The 16486-nt window shown below is 34.1% G+C and overlaps 1 protein-coding gene across 1 annotated transcript in view; it reads right to left on the reverse strand.

Annotated features, from left to right (window-relative positions):
- Positions 1 to 857: 857 nt before the first annotated feature.
- The window catches only part of PCDH11X (protocadherin 11 X-linked), an 808894-nt gene continuing 793265 nt past the window's right edge, over positions 858 to 16486 (reverse strand). Inside the window, exon 10 of the mRNA XM_023202925.2 lies at positions 858 to 5871. Coding sequence (XP_023058693.1) covers positions 5195 to 5871 — 677 coding nt within the window. The 3' untranslated portion in view covers positions 858 to 5194. The remainder of the gene's footprint in view (positions 5872 to 16486) is intronic.

Raw genomic sequence — 16486 nt, forward strand, 5'->3', positions numbered from 1 at the left:
TTACCAAGGTTATTATGATAATATCTATATATAACTTGGTGATTCTCAATCAACTTCACAAAATAAGTCACAACAAATTGTGATTTTTTTTTCCCAAATGGCTGAAGTGAAGATGAGAAATAACACAAATTAACCTAGACATACATTGTGCTTCTTCTAAAACCCCAATCTCCTTTTTGCCAGAGGTTAAAATGTTGCTTGATTTAAATTTTCTTTTCCTTTTTTTCTCTCTTCAGCAGCTAACCCTTGGTGAAAACGAATAAATTAATATCACAATGATAAATATATGAGTGAGAAAAGAAATAATACAAAAAGGACTGGACTGTGGAGTATGTAATTCTTAATCAAACTTTGGGGCTAATAAAATTCTAAATGCAATTACATATTTAGTGACACCATATAGTTTGAGAGGTTTCAGTGAATGATCTCCATTTTGCCAAAGTGAAAACAAAGCCAGGAGTAAAGTTATTTTGTTCCGCAAATATTATCAACCATATTCAGAAACTTATTTCACCTGGATCTCCTATGGTTGTACAGAGAAATCCTTAGGTAACTTTTACGTTAAGTGAAGCAGTAGATCTAATCTGGAATAAATAAATATCACTTAAATCTTGTCTTGAAAGATGCTAAATAAATGCTCAGAAACACTACAATAGTGTTCAGCAATTTTGAAAAGTGATTGAAATTATGTTCAAGTCAGAAATCATACTGAGGGAGCTACCAGAGTGAACAAAAATACGCAAACTCCGAAATGTACCACTGAAAAAGAGTATTTTACTCTATACACATTTGAAAATCTTTTTAAAATAAAGTGAATCCTTTGAGTTTTGAATTAACACACACAGTAAAAATGAATGTTTATTTCTCATAACTTTTATTAATATATATATTAATAAGAAAACATGCAATACAGAACCTGAAATAGAACAATTAATACAAGTTTGCTGCTGGATTACATACTGCCATCCTTGGCCATACAGTAGCCATCCTTCTTACTTCCAAAGCATGGTTAGAACTGCTTTAGGATACTGTTCATTTTCAGATACTGTATGATATCACAGAGGAGGAATCTTCCCACAATACAAACATAAATACATATTTCGTAAAATTCTTAATATTTTAAGCAAGGATAGTATAAATTTCACACAGTTTACTCTTTAAAAAGTATCACTTACAATCACTAAACAATTGCCATCGATTTTTTTTTTATTTGTGCACATACATTTTTCCGAGCAGACTTTTTGTTACTGCTTCTGCTGTTGTCAACTTACACTGCTTTTAACAATCATATTTACTAAAAGCACATGACGGTTAGTGTAAGAAAGCTACTGTGAAAGAATATTTTAAGGCCTCTGCATAAAATTGATCTAGTGTGGTAATTGGCACATAATATAGAAAGGTTCTTGAGAAATATATTTCAGCTTCTTTTGCTCTCATGTTTTCCCGGCCAATTGGGCCAGTTGGAAACATTCAAAATAGTTTCTAATGATCATGATAAAAAGTTTACCTAAACTAACTCTGAATTTGGTTTCAAAAAAATATAAAAGAAGAAAGATAAGAAATAATAACTATAATAAAAAATATAAATCAGAACAGTATAAATAAAAGCCTAAACAAGTAGATTTTCATAAATGTATATTAGGAAGTATACACACCTTCAGTAATACCATGAAAAAGAAACAAACAAATAAAAAAAACTAATGTTGAAATATACATGTGAGTAAAACTCCCTTAATTTTCTCAGGATTGAAAAGGATTTTTTACGTGTGTGACATGATTACATTTTCAGAACGGAACAATTTGTGATTTGTTTAGTCTATTTTTTTCCCATTTAATGACTGTGTGTGATAAATATTAGTTTTGGAAGGCAGAGGCTCTTTGTAACTGTTACCATTACACAATAGCACTAACCATTTAACGATCATTATTTTCTAACCAAATTTACATAATTAAAAATAAAATGTTAAGTAACTAAATAAGACTACACAAAATTACTCTCTAAATTTATTACACTGTAGATATCATATGTAAAAGCTAATTTTTAATACACTGACACAATATTAGCTAAAATGAAGGTAAAGTTTAAGAAAAGAATGTGTATGCTCGTAGCATATAAGATACTTAGTATTTGAATACATACTCACAAGTGTGATATAATAATACCATAGCCAGAAAATCAATCACAATCTAATTGAATATGGACACAAAATAGAATAACTACTTTGATTGAACGTATTATTTTCATATAAGTCATTCAGTTTGAAGTTTTAATTTCAAATCAAACGAAATCCTTTTTAAAACAACCATTTTTTTATTGTTGGTTCAGTAAGACATTTTGCAGTTCTAGGACTACATATTCATACATCACAATAGCCACTTGTGTGCTGTGTCAACCTATACCACTGTCTATTCAGTCAAAGAAATAACTTGTAATGTGATGAAAAAGGTATCATCAGATCTGAAGCCCCAGAAGTTACAGGTTTCCAAGGCCAGACCTAGTGGAAGCTTAGAAAGAGATGGCATAGAGGAGAATAACTGGGCTCATACCCCTTGCCTCTTTGGCTACTCTCAGCCTGCTTCCATTCAAAGCCTCTCTGGTAAAAACCAAGAAGAGGGTGCCCAGTAATTTAATATTCTAAACACAGTCTAAGTCTGATTATAAAATCAGAGTTAGAAAGGGTAATAAAAGCGTATTGGTTCATTCCTATATGTATAGGAAAGGTGTCAAAACTTCACAACACAAGTTTCCAGATATGAGGATTTAAGAACCTCCCTAGTAACTCAATAAATTCTACCATCAGAAAAAAATCCTAAATATCCAACTTTGGGTCCTATTTGATTTTCATTGACATAGATAGTAACCATTGAGATGCCTCACAAGCTATTTAATAATCTTTCAGCCTCTTCTTTGTATCCTTTAAATGTGTGTGTGTGTGTGTGCATGTATGTGTGTGTGTGCATGTATGTGTGTGTATAGATCGTAAGAAAACTAAAGGTCTGCAGAGAGAAAATGTGAAAATAATTAAAATACAAGAAAAAAATCTCACTCACATCATCTTTGCAGGTATTTGAGGCAAAAATATGTTCTAAAATCTACTGGAAGCACTGACTTTTGTCACTATTGGTTCTTTTCTTAATCTTCGCCAAGTTTAAAATGTTCAACATCAACAACAATAGCAAAAATATCAACACATTTGTATGATAATAATTTAATAAACTTCCAAATATCATCAGTCCTTCAGGATTCACATGCACCTGGAAAGCCAGTAGGCTCCAAATCCCTTGGAACATTAACACAAAGGATAAAATAAATTAATTAATTTTCTTAATCAAACTCTGATAGTTAAAAGTTAAGAAGTTATTCTGCACACCCAATAAAATGTGATTTAAGGAGCTTTACAATGGATGGGAATAATGTATATTCTGAAAACGCTACTTAATCTGATGGACACATGAAAAGAAGCTTTCTCAACACTCAGTGGAAATCCTCACCAATGAAATTATGCAATTACCACAGTTTATGTTACAAAATTTACACATAGTTTAATCATAAATTAAATATCAAGTTACACGTTAGAAAATCTATGTCTAATTTAATCAATACGAGATATTGACTCCCCCACTCCCCGACCGCCCCCGTTAAACATCAATTGTCTCTTGGTTTAGTGTTACACTGAAACAAGGTATTTTCTCAGTTTTGCTATGGAAGAAAATTAAGTTGATGGTGTTTCTGTAAATTTATAAAATGTGCACATAGAAGATAATGGCCAGTTAAGAGATAAAAGGAGGAAATAAAGAAGAGACAAGAGAAGAAAACTAATGTTTTCTATGAATAATACTGTTTCTTTGCTTAGAAGAACATTTTATTTCATATATGACATTTTGATGGTTTTTGTTCTGTGTGTGTTTTTCCGGTATTTCTTGTTGAATAAGGCACAAGCAGTCATGTGCCTTATTTCTCCCTCTGTATTTTTCCTTAAAATTCTATGTTTGATGTAGATTTATAATTACATTTCTTGAAAAGTTCCTTCCTGATATTCTTGTTGTTATTAGTGGTTTTCTTCAGTAAGTTGAGCTAGAATAACAAAAATCCCTTAGTCTTATAGATTTAGTATATGGTTTTATCTACAGTTATATGTATTTGTTATTTTTACTGAACACCCTTTGGTAACAGCCTATTGAACTGTCAAATCAACATTTAAATCTTCCTGAGTTTCTCCACAAAATAGTAGTTTACCATCAATATTGTAAGTGACTCGTGCTTTGAATGCATCCACCTCCTTTTAATTTTCTAGACTGTTACATATAAATTCCCAGAAGTAAAGATCCAAGTAATAATGGACTACAGGCTTAAAATGGCAGATACAGTTTTATTTCTGATGTACTTTACACTAAACTATTAAAGTAAAAAGAGGCCCATTTTAGCAAATAGTTGCCTAATTTGGGCAGTTATTGCACTTCTGTGTCTCGAACTCTACTAAAGAGTAGAGAAATAGGTTGTAGATCTAGATCTGTACAGTTTATATATATTATTTATTGAAAATGTATATACAAATTATATCAACAATATAGTACTGGAATAAGGTAGAAAACGTGAAAGCAGAGAGAGAGACACACAACAAGTGGTATTTACACTACCTACTGTGTATTTTGAAGGGAGACTCACTAACAACAACAACAACAACAACAACAAAAAACCTGAAAACAACAAACAAAAATCAAACAGAAAGCCCAAAAAAAGGCTAGAGTATGTATACCTTTTAACATTATTTGAACAAAAGTTTAGATAAACTAAAGGTAAACTTAGAAAATAAGATATTTCTAGGCTTTCCATTTGCTACATACTGGTTCCACACAATCAGCATGGAAAAAATTCAGTAATATTGCACATGATGATAAAAATAACAAAAAATACTGTACATCAGAAATAGTAAGCTCCGTCATGATAAGCCTTACTGTACAAGGGGATGCAAATTGTTAAATTCCTTTTCTTTTTAAATACACATTCTGAATTAAACAAATTGCAATTTTTTGGTTAACTTTTGACTAAGGGTCTAGCTCTAGACTTATTCTGGTATCTGTTTCTATTTACATAGCTATTTACAAATCTGATAATCAGAATACTCACTGAAATTGTATCTTAAATTTTGACTACATACATCTTTTCTGAAAATTTGAAGTAATTATTTTAGCTTTACAAGGGATGTTCCTCCATAATGGGGGAATCACCTTTGGAGGGTCTGGCCTGTTGGCGTGGAGTGAAGGTTGTCAAAGGAATTACTTTAATTGAATCATCACTGGGATGAAGTCTCTCAGACATCGTGTAAAACTGAGATGTTGCGCTACCTTGCACTCCCTGATCAACAGAGCGTAGTCCATCAGCACCTTGCACCCAACCTTGCTGCAAACTGACTGATGATTGGGCCTGGCTGCGATGGAGGGCAGTAACCTGGGGCAGAGGAGAGCTGTGGCAGATTGCAGCAGCCTGTGCTAAAGGAGGGCTGTAGCAGAGGGCTGAGGCCTGTGCTGATGGTGGGCTGTGGTGAAGTGCAGTAGCCTGTACTAGAGGAGGACTATGGTGGAGAGCAGAGATCTGTATTGGTGGAGGGCTGTGGCACAATGCGATGGTCTGTGTCACTGGAGGGCTGTGGCAGAGAGCAATGGTCTGTGTCACTGGTGGGCTGTGGTGGTGAGTAGAGGCCTGTGGCAGTGGTGGGCTGTGGCATAGAGCAGAGGCCTGTGCTTGTGAAGAGCTGGAATCATTCAGAGACGCTGGCATCCAGCAGGCATCAGAATGGCCATAGATGAGACATTCTTGAGTGCAGTTGTCCGAGGCCTCTTCCACAGTTGGTTGAACAGTTATTTCTGCAGCTGTTGGGGTGAGGAAACAAATAATAAAATTTATATTTCAAAGGCGTATTTTTATTAGCTACTTAAATGATATTGTGACAAAAAAAGGTAACAACCTATATACAAATGAATTACAGACTTCCATTATTTATAGAGTTGGTATTTTTAATTTGTCAATAATTCCTAGGGAAGTATAAATGACTTGGAGCGGGTGGATGAGGTCTCGTTATCATAATTGGGATCCTTTGGCCTGGTATCCCAAATGTAGGTACTTTTTATTGTATCTGTGACCCTCAAGGAAATTATGATCATTCATCTATACATGTAAGTCAGCTGAAATATGGTTTCTAACTAGCGCTGAGAGAGGACATAAAAGCAAAATGAATTGGAAAACAAATTATAAGAATATATAATGAATTAATTAGAGCTAAAAATAGTTAGCTAAGAATAAATTACATACATTTGGAAATGTAGTTTATTGAACTCTAAGATATGCCTTAGTTTCAAGAATAAAATATAGTCATAATTATTTCAAAGATAATTAATTTCTGTGCTCTTCATTTTCTGAAATCATCATAAAATAGAGGTTAGCAAATAATAAACTAGAGATCCAAGTACTTAGCTGTAAACTATAATAGTTTGTAATACTCTTTTTGTGAAATTTTTGTATAGTCTTCAAATGTCAATAGATATCAAACATCAATAAAATATTATACAAATTTTAGTAAAATAAAGATGGAGTTACTATATCTATATAAAGTTTACTTGAGAGCAAGAAATGCTATCCAGTATAAATAAATACATTATATGACAATAAAAAGATCAATTTTCCAAGAAGGCATATCAATCCTGTGTGTTACAACAGTGCTTCAAAATACAAGAAGCAAAATAAACTAGAAATGAAAGGAGAAATAGACATATCCACAGCCATAATTGGAGACTACACTACTCCTTAGAACTTGATGGAAAAAACAGAAAATCAGTAAACACATAGAAGACTTGAGCAATATTATCAACCAACTAGATCAAAATTTATATTAGTAGAACTATTCAATTTTAGCAAGTTAGAAACAGGGGAATATCTTCAAATTGACATGCAGGTTCTACAAAAAGATAACAGCTGACATTATATTTAAAGGTTAAATATTGAATACTTTTCCCCAAAAATCACAAACAGTAAGGTTGATACCACTCCTATTTGACATAATATTGTAAGTTCTAGCCAATGAAATAAAGCAAGAAAAAGAAATGAAAGACATATCATTGAAAACAAACAACACTGTATCTATTCACAGACACATTTAGATATATATGTAACAAAATGTGTGTGGTATCTGTGTGCTTAAAATAAAAAAAATGATAAAAAATAAAGAAAAGCTAAATAAGTGGAGAGATATACCATGTTCATAGCTTGGAATACTCAATATTGTTATCATGTCAGTGGTCCCATAATTGATCTGTAAACTCAACATAATCTAAATAAAAAGGAAATCCTAGATGGAGTTTCTGTTTTTGTAGATATCAACAAGCTGATGCTATAATTTATAGGGAAAGGTAAAGGAATTAGATTAGTCAACCAATTTTGATTTAAAAAAACCTATTTGTGGACTCACATGATCTGATTTCAAGATTTACTGTAACATGTACCTAATCATTACAATGTAATATTAGCAAAATAATAAATACAAAATGATTAATAAAAATAGAACAATCAGTCCAGAAATAGATCCACAAAAATATAAAGTTATTTTCTACGAAGGTCTGAATTCAATGGCTAAAGTATAGACTTTTCAACAAGTGCCGATAGAATGATTATAGATTATAAGCAGAAAATTAAAACTTGACCCACATCTTTAATCTTATAAAATAATTAACCTGGACTCAATAAAAAGTCTAAATATAAAATGTAAAACTATACAACTTCTATTATAAAATATTGGAGAAAATCTTTGTGACTATGAGTTAGGTAGCATTCTTAACTACAACATCAAAAGCACAATTTATTTTTAAAAATATGCTAAGTTGAGCTTATTTGTAATTAAAAATATTTACTTTGCAAAAGGCAATGTGAATGAATGAAAAGGCAAGCCACGGACTGTGTAAAAATATTGGCAAATCACATTTCTGACAAGGGAGCTGTATATTTTAAAAAGGATGTAAACTAACAATAGATTTTTTTTCCAAGACGACTGATTGAATCCTTTTATCATGCCTCAGTGACTTGGAAATAGCAAGATAGTGCATAATGATCAACTTTGTGAGCTTTAATTCAAGAAGAAAAATGAGAATCCACCAGTATTGTGAAGGGTGCCCTAGGCCCCAGGGAGGGGTACATGGGCAAACAGTCCTTGTGATGGCATCCAGCTGATAAAAGTGAAGCCTCAGTACATGAGAGAGACAGAGAGCCTCCCTCTGTGACTCACCTTTCTCCTGGGGATCTGAGCAACCCAAGAGGAGGGAGAATATTTTGTTCTTTAAAGTCCTGGTGCTAACTTGGGGAGAGGCTTAGAGACTTGTGAGGGAAAAACACCAGGAAAAACTACAGATATTTGCCCAGGCCAAGGACTGAGAGCAGAATGTCGTTTTTAAACCAGGCACATACAAAATCTGCCATTCCTTTGAGACCTAGCAGCATGGCCATGCAGGTATCTTAGTCTCAGGACAGAGATTGGAACACCTGCTCTGGAGCCGGGTAGGGGCTTCCATAGCCAGAATTGTAGAAAGCCCTACAGCAGTAGGCACCTGAATTGTACACTCCCCTGTTGAAGCCCTGGGGCAGGAGAAGAGCTGCTATAGCTGTGTTTTCTCCTGGGGGATGAGACTTTCATTCAAGGCCAGCTGGCAACCTGAAACTGACTTGCGTGTGCCATTAATGGGTGTCGCAGCATGCTCCCCTGAGATTGTGGTATAGCAAGGCCCTCTCCGTTCCACCTCCATGCAGAAATCCAGGATTTGGAGCACCCACTTGCTTGAATCAGCAATCTGAGTTGCCCCACTCTTCATGGACATAAATTGTGGTATGGCAGGCACTTTGCACTCAGTGCCCAAACAGATCTCCAGGTGTTTGAAGCACTTCCTCACCTGGATCAACAGCCTTAGCTGTCCCTATTTCTGTGCATAGATGGTGGTGCAGTGGGGCTTTCATCACAACACATGCAGACAGATCTCCAGGAATTTGGAGTGCTTGCTCACATGGACTAGTAGCCTGAGCAATGCTGCCGTTGCTGGCCATGGATCATGGTGCAGTCAAGCCCTCTACACTTTATGCCCAGGTAGATCTTCAGACATTCAGATAACCCACTCACCTGGAGCTGCCCCACCCTTACTGTGCAGAGATCTTGGTGAAGGGTGCCTCTCTCTGCTTCACAAACATCTCTCTCTGCTCCACACCCAGGCATATCTCTAGGCATGTGGAGCACTTGCTCTCCTGGATTAGGAATTTAGGCCTCCCCTAATCCCTGTCCAGAGAACTTGGGGCTGAGGAGATTTCCCAGCTCCATGCCTAGGCACACCTTTGGGTGTTTAGTGGCTGTCCACTGGATCCTTGCTAAGTGCTGGTGTTTGTGCCTGACATCAGGGGACATTTTGGCAGGCCATGCCCACAGTGGACCTGCCCTAAGATAGGGCTGAGCAAGGAGCTCAGACAATTGTGCACTCTACATATCAGCCCATTGCCTAAGATGAGAGAGAGCTTCTCCCAGTAAACAAGGATCATGTATATGCCCAGCCACATCAGGTACAGCCAGCTCTCACCCATAAGTACCATGTACAGACTTGTAGGTTCAACTATACACACCAATATAAAACCTGCCAAAGAAACTACATAGGGTTACAGAAGCAAAGACAAGTGACCACACCCAGCATTCACTACAGTCCCACCCTGTAGGGAGGAGAGGAAAGGGAAAGGGAAAGAAAAAAATAATGTTATACTGAAATTAAAAAAAAGAAAATATTCTACTAACACAAAATTACAAAAATTAGAAGTGCCAACATTCTCAGATGAGAAGAAACCAGTGCAAGAATTCTAGCACTGTGAAAAATATGAATGCAGTGACATCACCATAGAATTGCAGTACCCCTCCACCAAAGGTCCTTAACCAAAATGTAAATGCAGAAATGACATAAAGAATTCAAAGCATGGATTTCAAGGAAGCTCAGTGAGATCCAAGACAAACTGAAAATGAACACAAAGAACTTCTAAAGCAATCCAGGAAATAAAGAAAGAGATAAACATCTTGAAAGAAAGCAATCAGAACTTCTGGATTTGAAAAACTAACTTAAGGAATTAAAAAATACAATTGAAAGCTTTATCAATAGACTGTACCAAGCAGAAGAAATAATTTCAGAGCTTAAAGACCAGTATTTTGAAATAGCATAGACAGATAAAAATAAAGAAGGAAAGAATTTTAAGAAATAAGCAATGTTTTTGAGCAATATTAGATGATGTAAAGTGAAGAAACCTATAAATTACTGGCATCGCAGAGGAAGAAGCAGACAATGTAGGTAACTTGGAAAACAATATTTGAGGTAATAATTTAATGAATGTTCTCTGATCTTGCTAGAGAGACAGATATCTACATTCAAAAATTCCAGAGAACATCTGAGGGATATCATACAAAATGAGTATCACCAAAGCATATAGTCACAATACTGTCCAAGGTTAACACTTAAAAAAAAAAAATTTAAGGCAACTAGAGAAAAAATGTCAGATCACATACAAATGAACCCCATCAGGCTAACAGTGAACTTCTTAACAGAAACCTTACAAGCTAACAGAAATTGGGGGCCAATTTTTAATATTCTTATAAACAAGAAATTCCAACCAGGAATTTTATATCCCACCAAACTATGCTTCATAGGCAAAGGAGAAATAACCATTTTACAGACACACAAGCCCTGAGAAACTTTGTTACCAGTAGGCCAGTCTTACAAGAGATTATTGAGAAAGTTCTAAACATGGAAATCATACCAGCCACCAGAAAAACAAACTTAAATGTATAGCCCAAAGAACCTATAAAGCAACCACAAAGTAAGAAACACGAAGCAACCAGCTAACAACTTCATGATAGGATTAATACCTCAGATATCAATAATAACCTTGAATTTAAATAGCCTTAAGGTCCAATTTAAAAGATACGGAGAACAAGCTGCATAAAAAAGCCCTATCAGTCTGCTGTCTTCAACAGACCCAACACACATGCATAAACATCCATAGACTCAAAGTAAAGATCTAGAGAAAGATCTACAATGGCAACAGGACACAAGAACAGGGATTGCTATTCTTATATCAGATAAAACAGAGTTTAAAGCAATAACAAAAAAAAAAGGGTATTACATAACGGTTAAGTGTTCAATTCAACAAGACTTAACTATACACATACATTTGCACCCAGTATTGGAGGGTTTTCTTCTTATAAAACAAGTTTTTCTTGGTCTACAAAAAGACTTAGAAAGTCACACAATGATACTGGGGTATATCAACATCCCACTGACAGCATTAGGCAGATCATCAAGACAGAAAACTAACAAAGAAATTCTGAACTTGAATTTGACACTTAACTAGTTGAACCTAATAAACAAGCACAGAATACTCTACCCTATATACATGTATATACAAAATATACATTCTTCTGATCTGCACATTGAGCATCACTAAGGTTGACCACATCCTTGGCCATAAAGCAAGTCTCAATAAATTTTTAAAAAATTGAAATCATACACACCATTGAAAAAATAAATAAGATTGACAGGCTACTAGCTAGATTAACAGGAGAAGATCCAAATAAGCACCGTCACAATAGACAAAGGTGACATTACAACTGATCCCACAAGAATTCAGAAGATCCTCAGAAAATATAAACACCTCTGTGCACACAAAATAGAAAATTGAGAGGAAATAGAGAAATTGCTGGAAGCACACAATCGCCCAAAATTGAATCAGGAAGTGATTGAAACTGTGAACAGATCAATGCTGAGTTTTGAGACTGAATCAGTAACTTTAAAAACTACCAAACAAACAAACCAAAAACAAAACCCAGACCAGATGGATTAACAGCCAAATTGTACCAGACATATAAAAAAGACATGTTACCAATGCTACTGAAACTATTAAAAAAAAAATTGAGTAGTAGGGACTTCTCCTTAACTCCTTCTATGAGGCCAGCATCATCCTGATACCAAAACCTGGCAAAGACACAACAAAAATGAAAATTATAGGCCAATATCTCTGATTAACAAAGACAGAAAAATTGTCAAAAAAAAAATACTAGGAAACTGAATCCAACAGCACTTCAAAACATTAATTGACTGTGATGACTGTGATCAAGTAGGCTTCATTCTTGGGATGCAAGGTTGGTTCAACATATGCAAATCAATAAATGTGATTCATGCATAAACAGAAGTAAATTTCAAAAGACATGTGATCATCTCAGTAGACCCAGAAATGACTTTTGATAAAATCCAGCACCTCTTCATGATAAAAACTTTCAAATGTTAGGCACTGAAGGAACACACCTTAAAGTGATAAGAGTCATCTATGACAAACCCACAGCCAACATCATACTAAACAAGCAAAAACTAGAAGCATTCTTTTGAAAACTAGAATAAGACAAGGATGTCCATCTTCAGCACTTCTATTCAACACAGTACTGGAAGTGCTAGACTGAGAAATCAGGAAAGATAAAGAATTAAAGACATCTAATTAGGAAAAGAATATGATAACCTATCTCTATTCATGGCCAGTAGGATTCAATATGTAGAAAACCCTAAAGAACATTGAAAGGCTCCCGGAACACAAAAGATTCAGCAAAGTTTCAGCATACAATATCAATGTGCAAAAAGTAGTAGAATTTCTATACATTAATAATATTAAAGCTGAGTGCTGGATCAAGAATAGAATTTTTTTTGCAATAGCCAAAAAAAAAAAAAAAAAAACAAAGCTAGGAATACATCTAACCAAGGCAGCAAGAGGTTTGTACACAAAGAACTACAAAACGCTGCTAAAAGAAATCATAGATGACCCAAACAAATGCAAAAGTATCCTATGCTCATGGATTAGAAGAATAAACATAAAATGACCATACTACCCAAAGCAAAATACAGATTCAACTCTCTTCCTATCAAACTACCGAAGTCATTTTTCTAGAATTTGGAAAAAAAAATTGTTCTAAAATTTATATGGAACCATGAAATAAGCCAAATAGCCAAAGTAATCCTAAGCAAAAAGAACAAAGCTGGAAGCATCCCATTATCTAATTTCAAACTGTACTATAAGGCTACAGTAACAAAAAGAGGACGGTACTGATACAAAAGCAAACACACAGACCAATGGAACAGAAATAGAGAACCCAGAAATAAAGTTGCACACCTACCGCCATCTAATATTTGACAAAGTTGACAAAATTAAGCAGTGGGGAAAGCACTTTCTATTCAAGAAATTGTGCTGGGACAGTCTAACCACATGTAGAAGAATGAAACAGGAACCCTACCTATCACCATATACAAAAATTAACCTAGGATGAATTAAAGATTTAAATGTGAGACCAATAACTCTAAGAATTCTAGAAGGAACCATATGAAACACCATTCTGGACATAAGCCTTGGCAAAGAATTTATGACTAAATCCTTACAAGCAATTGCAACAAAAACAAAAATTGACAAATGGGACTTGATTAAACTAAAGAGCTTCTGCAAAGCAAAATAAGCTATCAACTGAGCAAACAGACAACCTATAGAATGGGAGAAAATATTCCCAAAGTATACATTCAGCAAAGGTCTACTATCTAGAATCTACAGAGAACTGAAACAAACAACATGCAAGAAACAAAAGCCTTCATTCAAAAGTGGGCAAAAAATATAAACAGACACTTCTCAAAAGAAGACATACAAGGGGTCAACAAACATATGAAAAAATATTCCTCATCACTCTTCACCAGATATATGCAAATCAAAACCACAAGGAGACTCTATCTCACACCAGTCAGAATAGCTATTATTAAAAAGCCAAAAAACAACAGATGTTTACAAGGTTGTGGAGAAAAGAGAATTTTTATACACTGTTGGTGAGAATGTAAATTAATTCAGCCTTTGTGGAGAGCATTTTGAAGATTTCTCAAAGAACACAAAACAGAATTACCATTCAACCCGGAAACTCTCATTACTGGGTATTATCTCCGAAAGAAAACAAATTATTCTACCAAAAAGACACATGCACTTGCATGTTGACACAGTACTATTCACAATAGCAAAGACATGGAGTCAACTTAGGTGTCCATCAACGGTGGATTAGATTTCTTATATATAGCACATGTATATCATAGGATATACACAGTCTTTAAAAGAACAAACTATGTTATTAGCAACAACATGGACGCAGCTGGAGGCTATTATCCTAAGCAAATTAACATGGGAACAGAAAGCCAAATATCACATGTTCTCCCTTACAAGTGGAAGCTACACATTGTGTACTCATGGAAATAAAGACGGCAACAATAGACACTGAAGAGTATTAGAAGGGAAGGGGGGGAGAAAGGGTTGAACAACTATGAATATGATGGGATTATTCATACCAAAAACCTCAGCATCACACAATATACCCAGGTAACAAATATGCACATATACCCCCAGAATCAAACATAATAGTTGAAATTTAAAAAACTAAAAAATAACAATAAGAAAATAAAGAACTCAATTTAAAAACTGGCAAAAGATCTGTATAATCTATCAAGGAAGATATGAATATGTCAGATAAGCATATAATTAGAGGCTCAGCACAGTCAGACATTCAAGAATTGCAAATTTAAAATACAAAGAGATACTATTCTATTTGAGTGATTAAAAGAAAAAACTAAAAATACCAAGTGCTGGTAAGTATTCCAAACATCTAGAATCTTCAATTAATGCTGCTGCTGACACAGAATGGCACAGGGAATTAAGATAACAGTTTGTCAACTTCCTATAAAGCTAAACATATACTTGAAAAACAAAAATAGATAAAAAATAGCAATCCCAGTCCTGCATATTGATGCAAAATATTTGAAAACTTATGTTATCGTAGAAATTTATATGTGCAAGTTAAATAGCATTATTAATAATCACCAAAATGTAGAAATGACCCTTACTGTCTTTCAGCTGGTAAAGGAATGAACTGTGTCATAGCCACACACTGAAATACTACTCAACGATAGAAACAAGCATATTGATTCTTAGAGCAACATGGATGAATCTCAAATGAATTTTGCTAAATGAAAGAAGCCATAATCAACAGTCTACATCGTGTATAGTTCCTATTATATAACATTCTGGAAATGGCAAGCTTATAGGGATGAAAAACATATAGGTGACTGTCAGGAGCTGGGAATTCAGGTAATGTTGACTAGCTGAGCAACACAAAGAAATTTTGGGAGTAATGAAAGTGCTCTCTATATGAAAATGGTGATGGATACATGATTGTATGCATTTGTCAAAACTGGTAGAACTACAGAACATGAGTGAATTTTATTGTATGAAAATATATAAAACAGCAATGAATGTTTCCAACTGCTGAAAAATTGTACTTTTTATAATTTACTTTTGCCTCCTTTATTCAATTCAGAATTATATTTTCCAGAAAAATATTCTAATAAAATTAAATAGTATTGGAGCCAAATAATACATGCTTGTTTGTGGACTCACTGCTTGAAATATTTTTAATACAAAGTTATCAAATTCAAAACATAATTTTGAAAATAATGTGTGGAAATATTTAAAAACATAAGAATATCATACTTATTTACAGAAACTAAGGACAAACTATAATACAAAGGTTTTCTAAGACATTTAGCCTCATACATGTTCTACCTTCACAAAGCTAGAAAAACGACAATGATTTTTGTTTAGGTACATGCTATTAAGAGAAGAGCAGAGCAGGAAGGAAGAATTTGGGTTTTTTTAGAGGAAGAAACTGTCCATATAATCCTCACTATTTTCTTAACTTTGGATTTCAACTACTAGTTAATTTCAAATAACTTTATAAATGATTGGTATAATTTGTTTTCACACTTAGGTCTCCAGAAAAGAAAAAGAAAAACATTATCTTTTTCTTCTCTCCGAACATGTGTGCTTGCTGAGTGATAATGACAATTCAAATTTTTGTGTGTAATTTTAAAAACTAAAAATAGAGATTCAATTTCTTATAGAGTCCAGAAACTGTCATTATCCTATCATTCTTAGTACCAAAAAATAGGATGTAAAATAAGTTATAGTAAGACTAATAGCTCCTCATTAGATAACCATTTATCTTTCTTTATTTAGAGCTCACTTAAAATAAACGTGTCCCTAGGAGATTAACGTTTAAAATGTTCTATATTTTTGCACAATTATATTTGAGAAACAGTTGGGAATATAGAGTTTTATATATTTCAGATAGTATTAAACCATAATCTCAGGCATGAAAATACGTGAACACACATATAACTTTACTTTCAAACAAAATTTAATTTCCTGGTCGTCAGAAAAGCAATTTATCTGGTAGCCTGAAATTTCACAAAAAATAATACATCATAGTTTCAACATCGAGCTTCTAGCCTATTTGTGATGAGGAAATTGATGCAAAATCATTTTCACTGGAAAATGATATAATTTATAATGATTCCTTTT

Source organism: Piliocolobus tephrosceles, chromosome 12 (assembly GCF_002776525.5).
Source record: "Piliocolobus tephrosceles isolate RC106 chromosome 12, ASM277652v3, whole genome shotgun sequence".
NCBI classification, from domain to species: Eukaryota; Metazoa; Chordata; class Mammalia; order Primates; family Cercopithecidae; genus Piliocolobus; species Piliocolobus tephrosceles.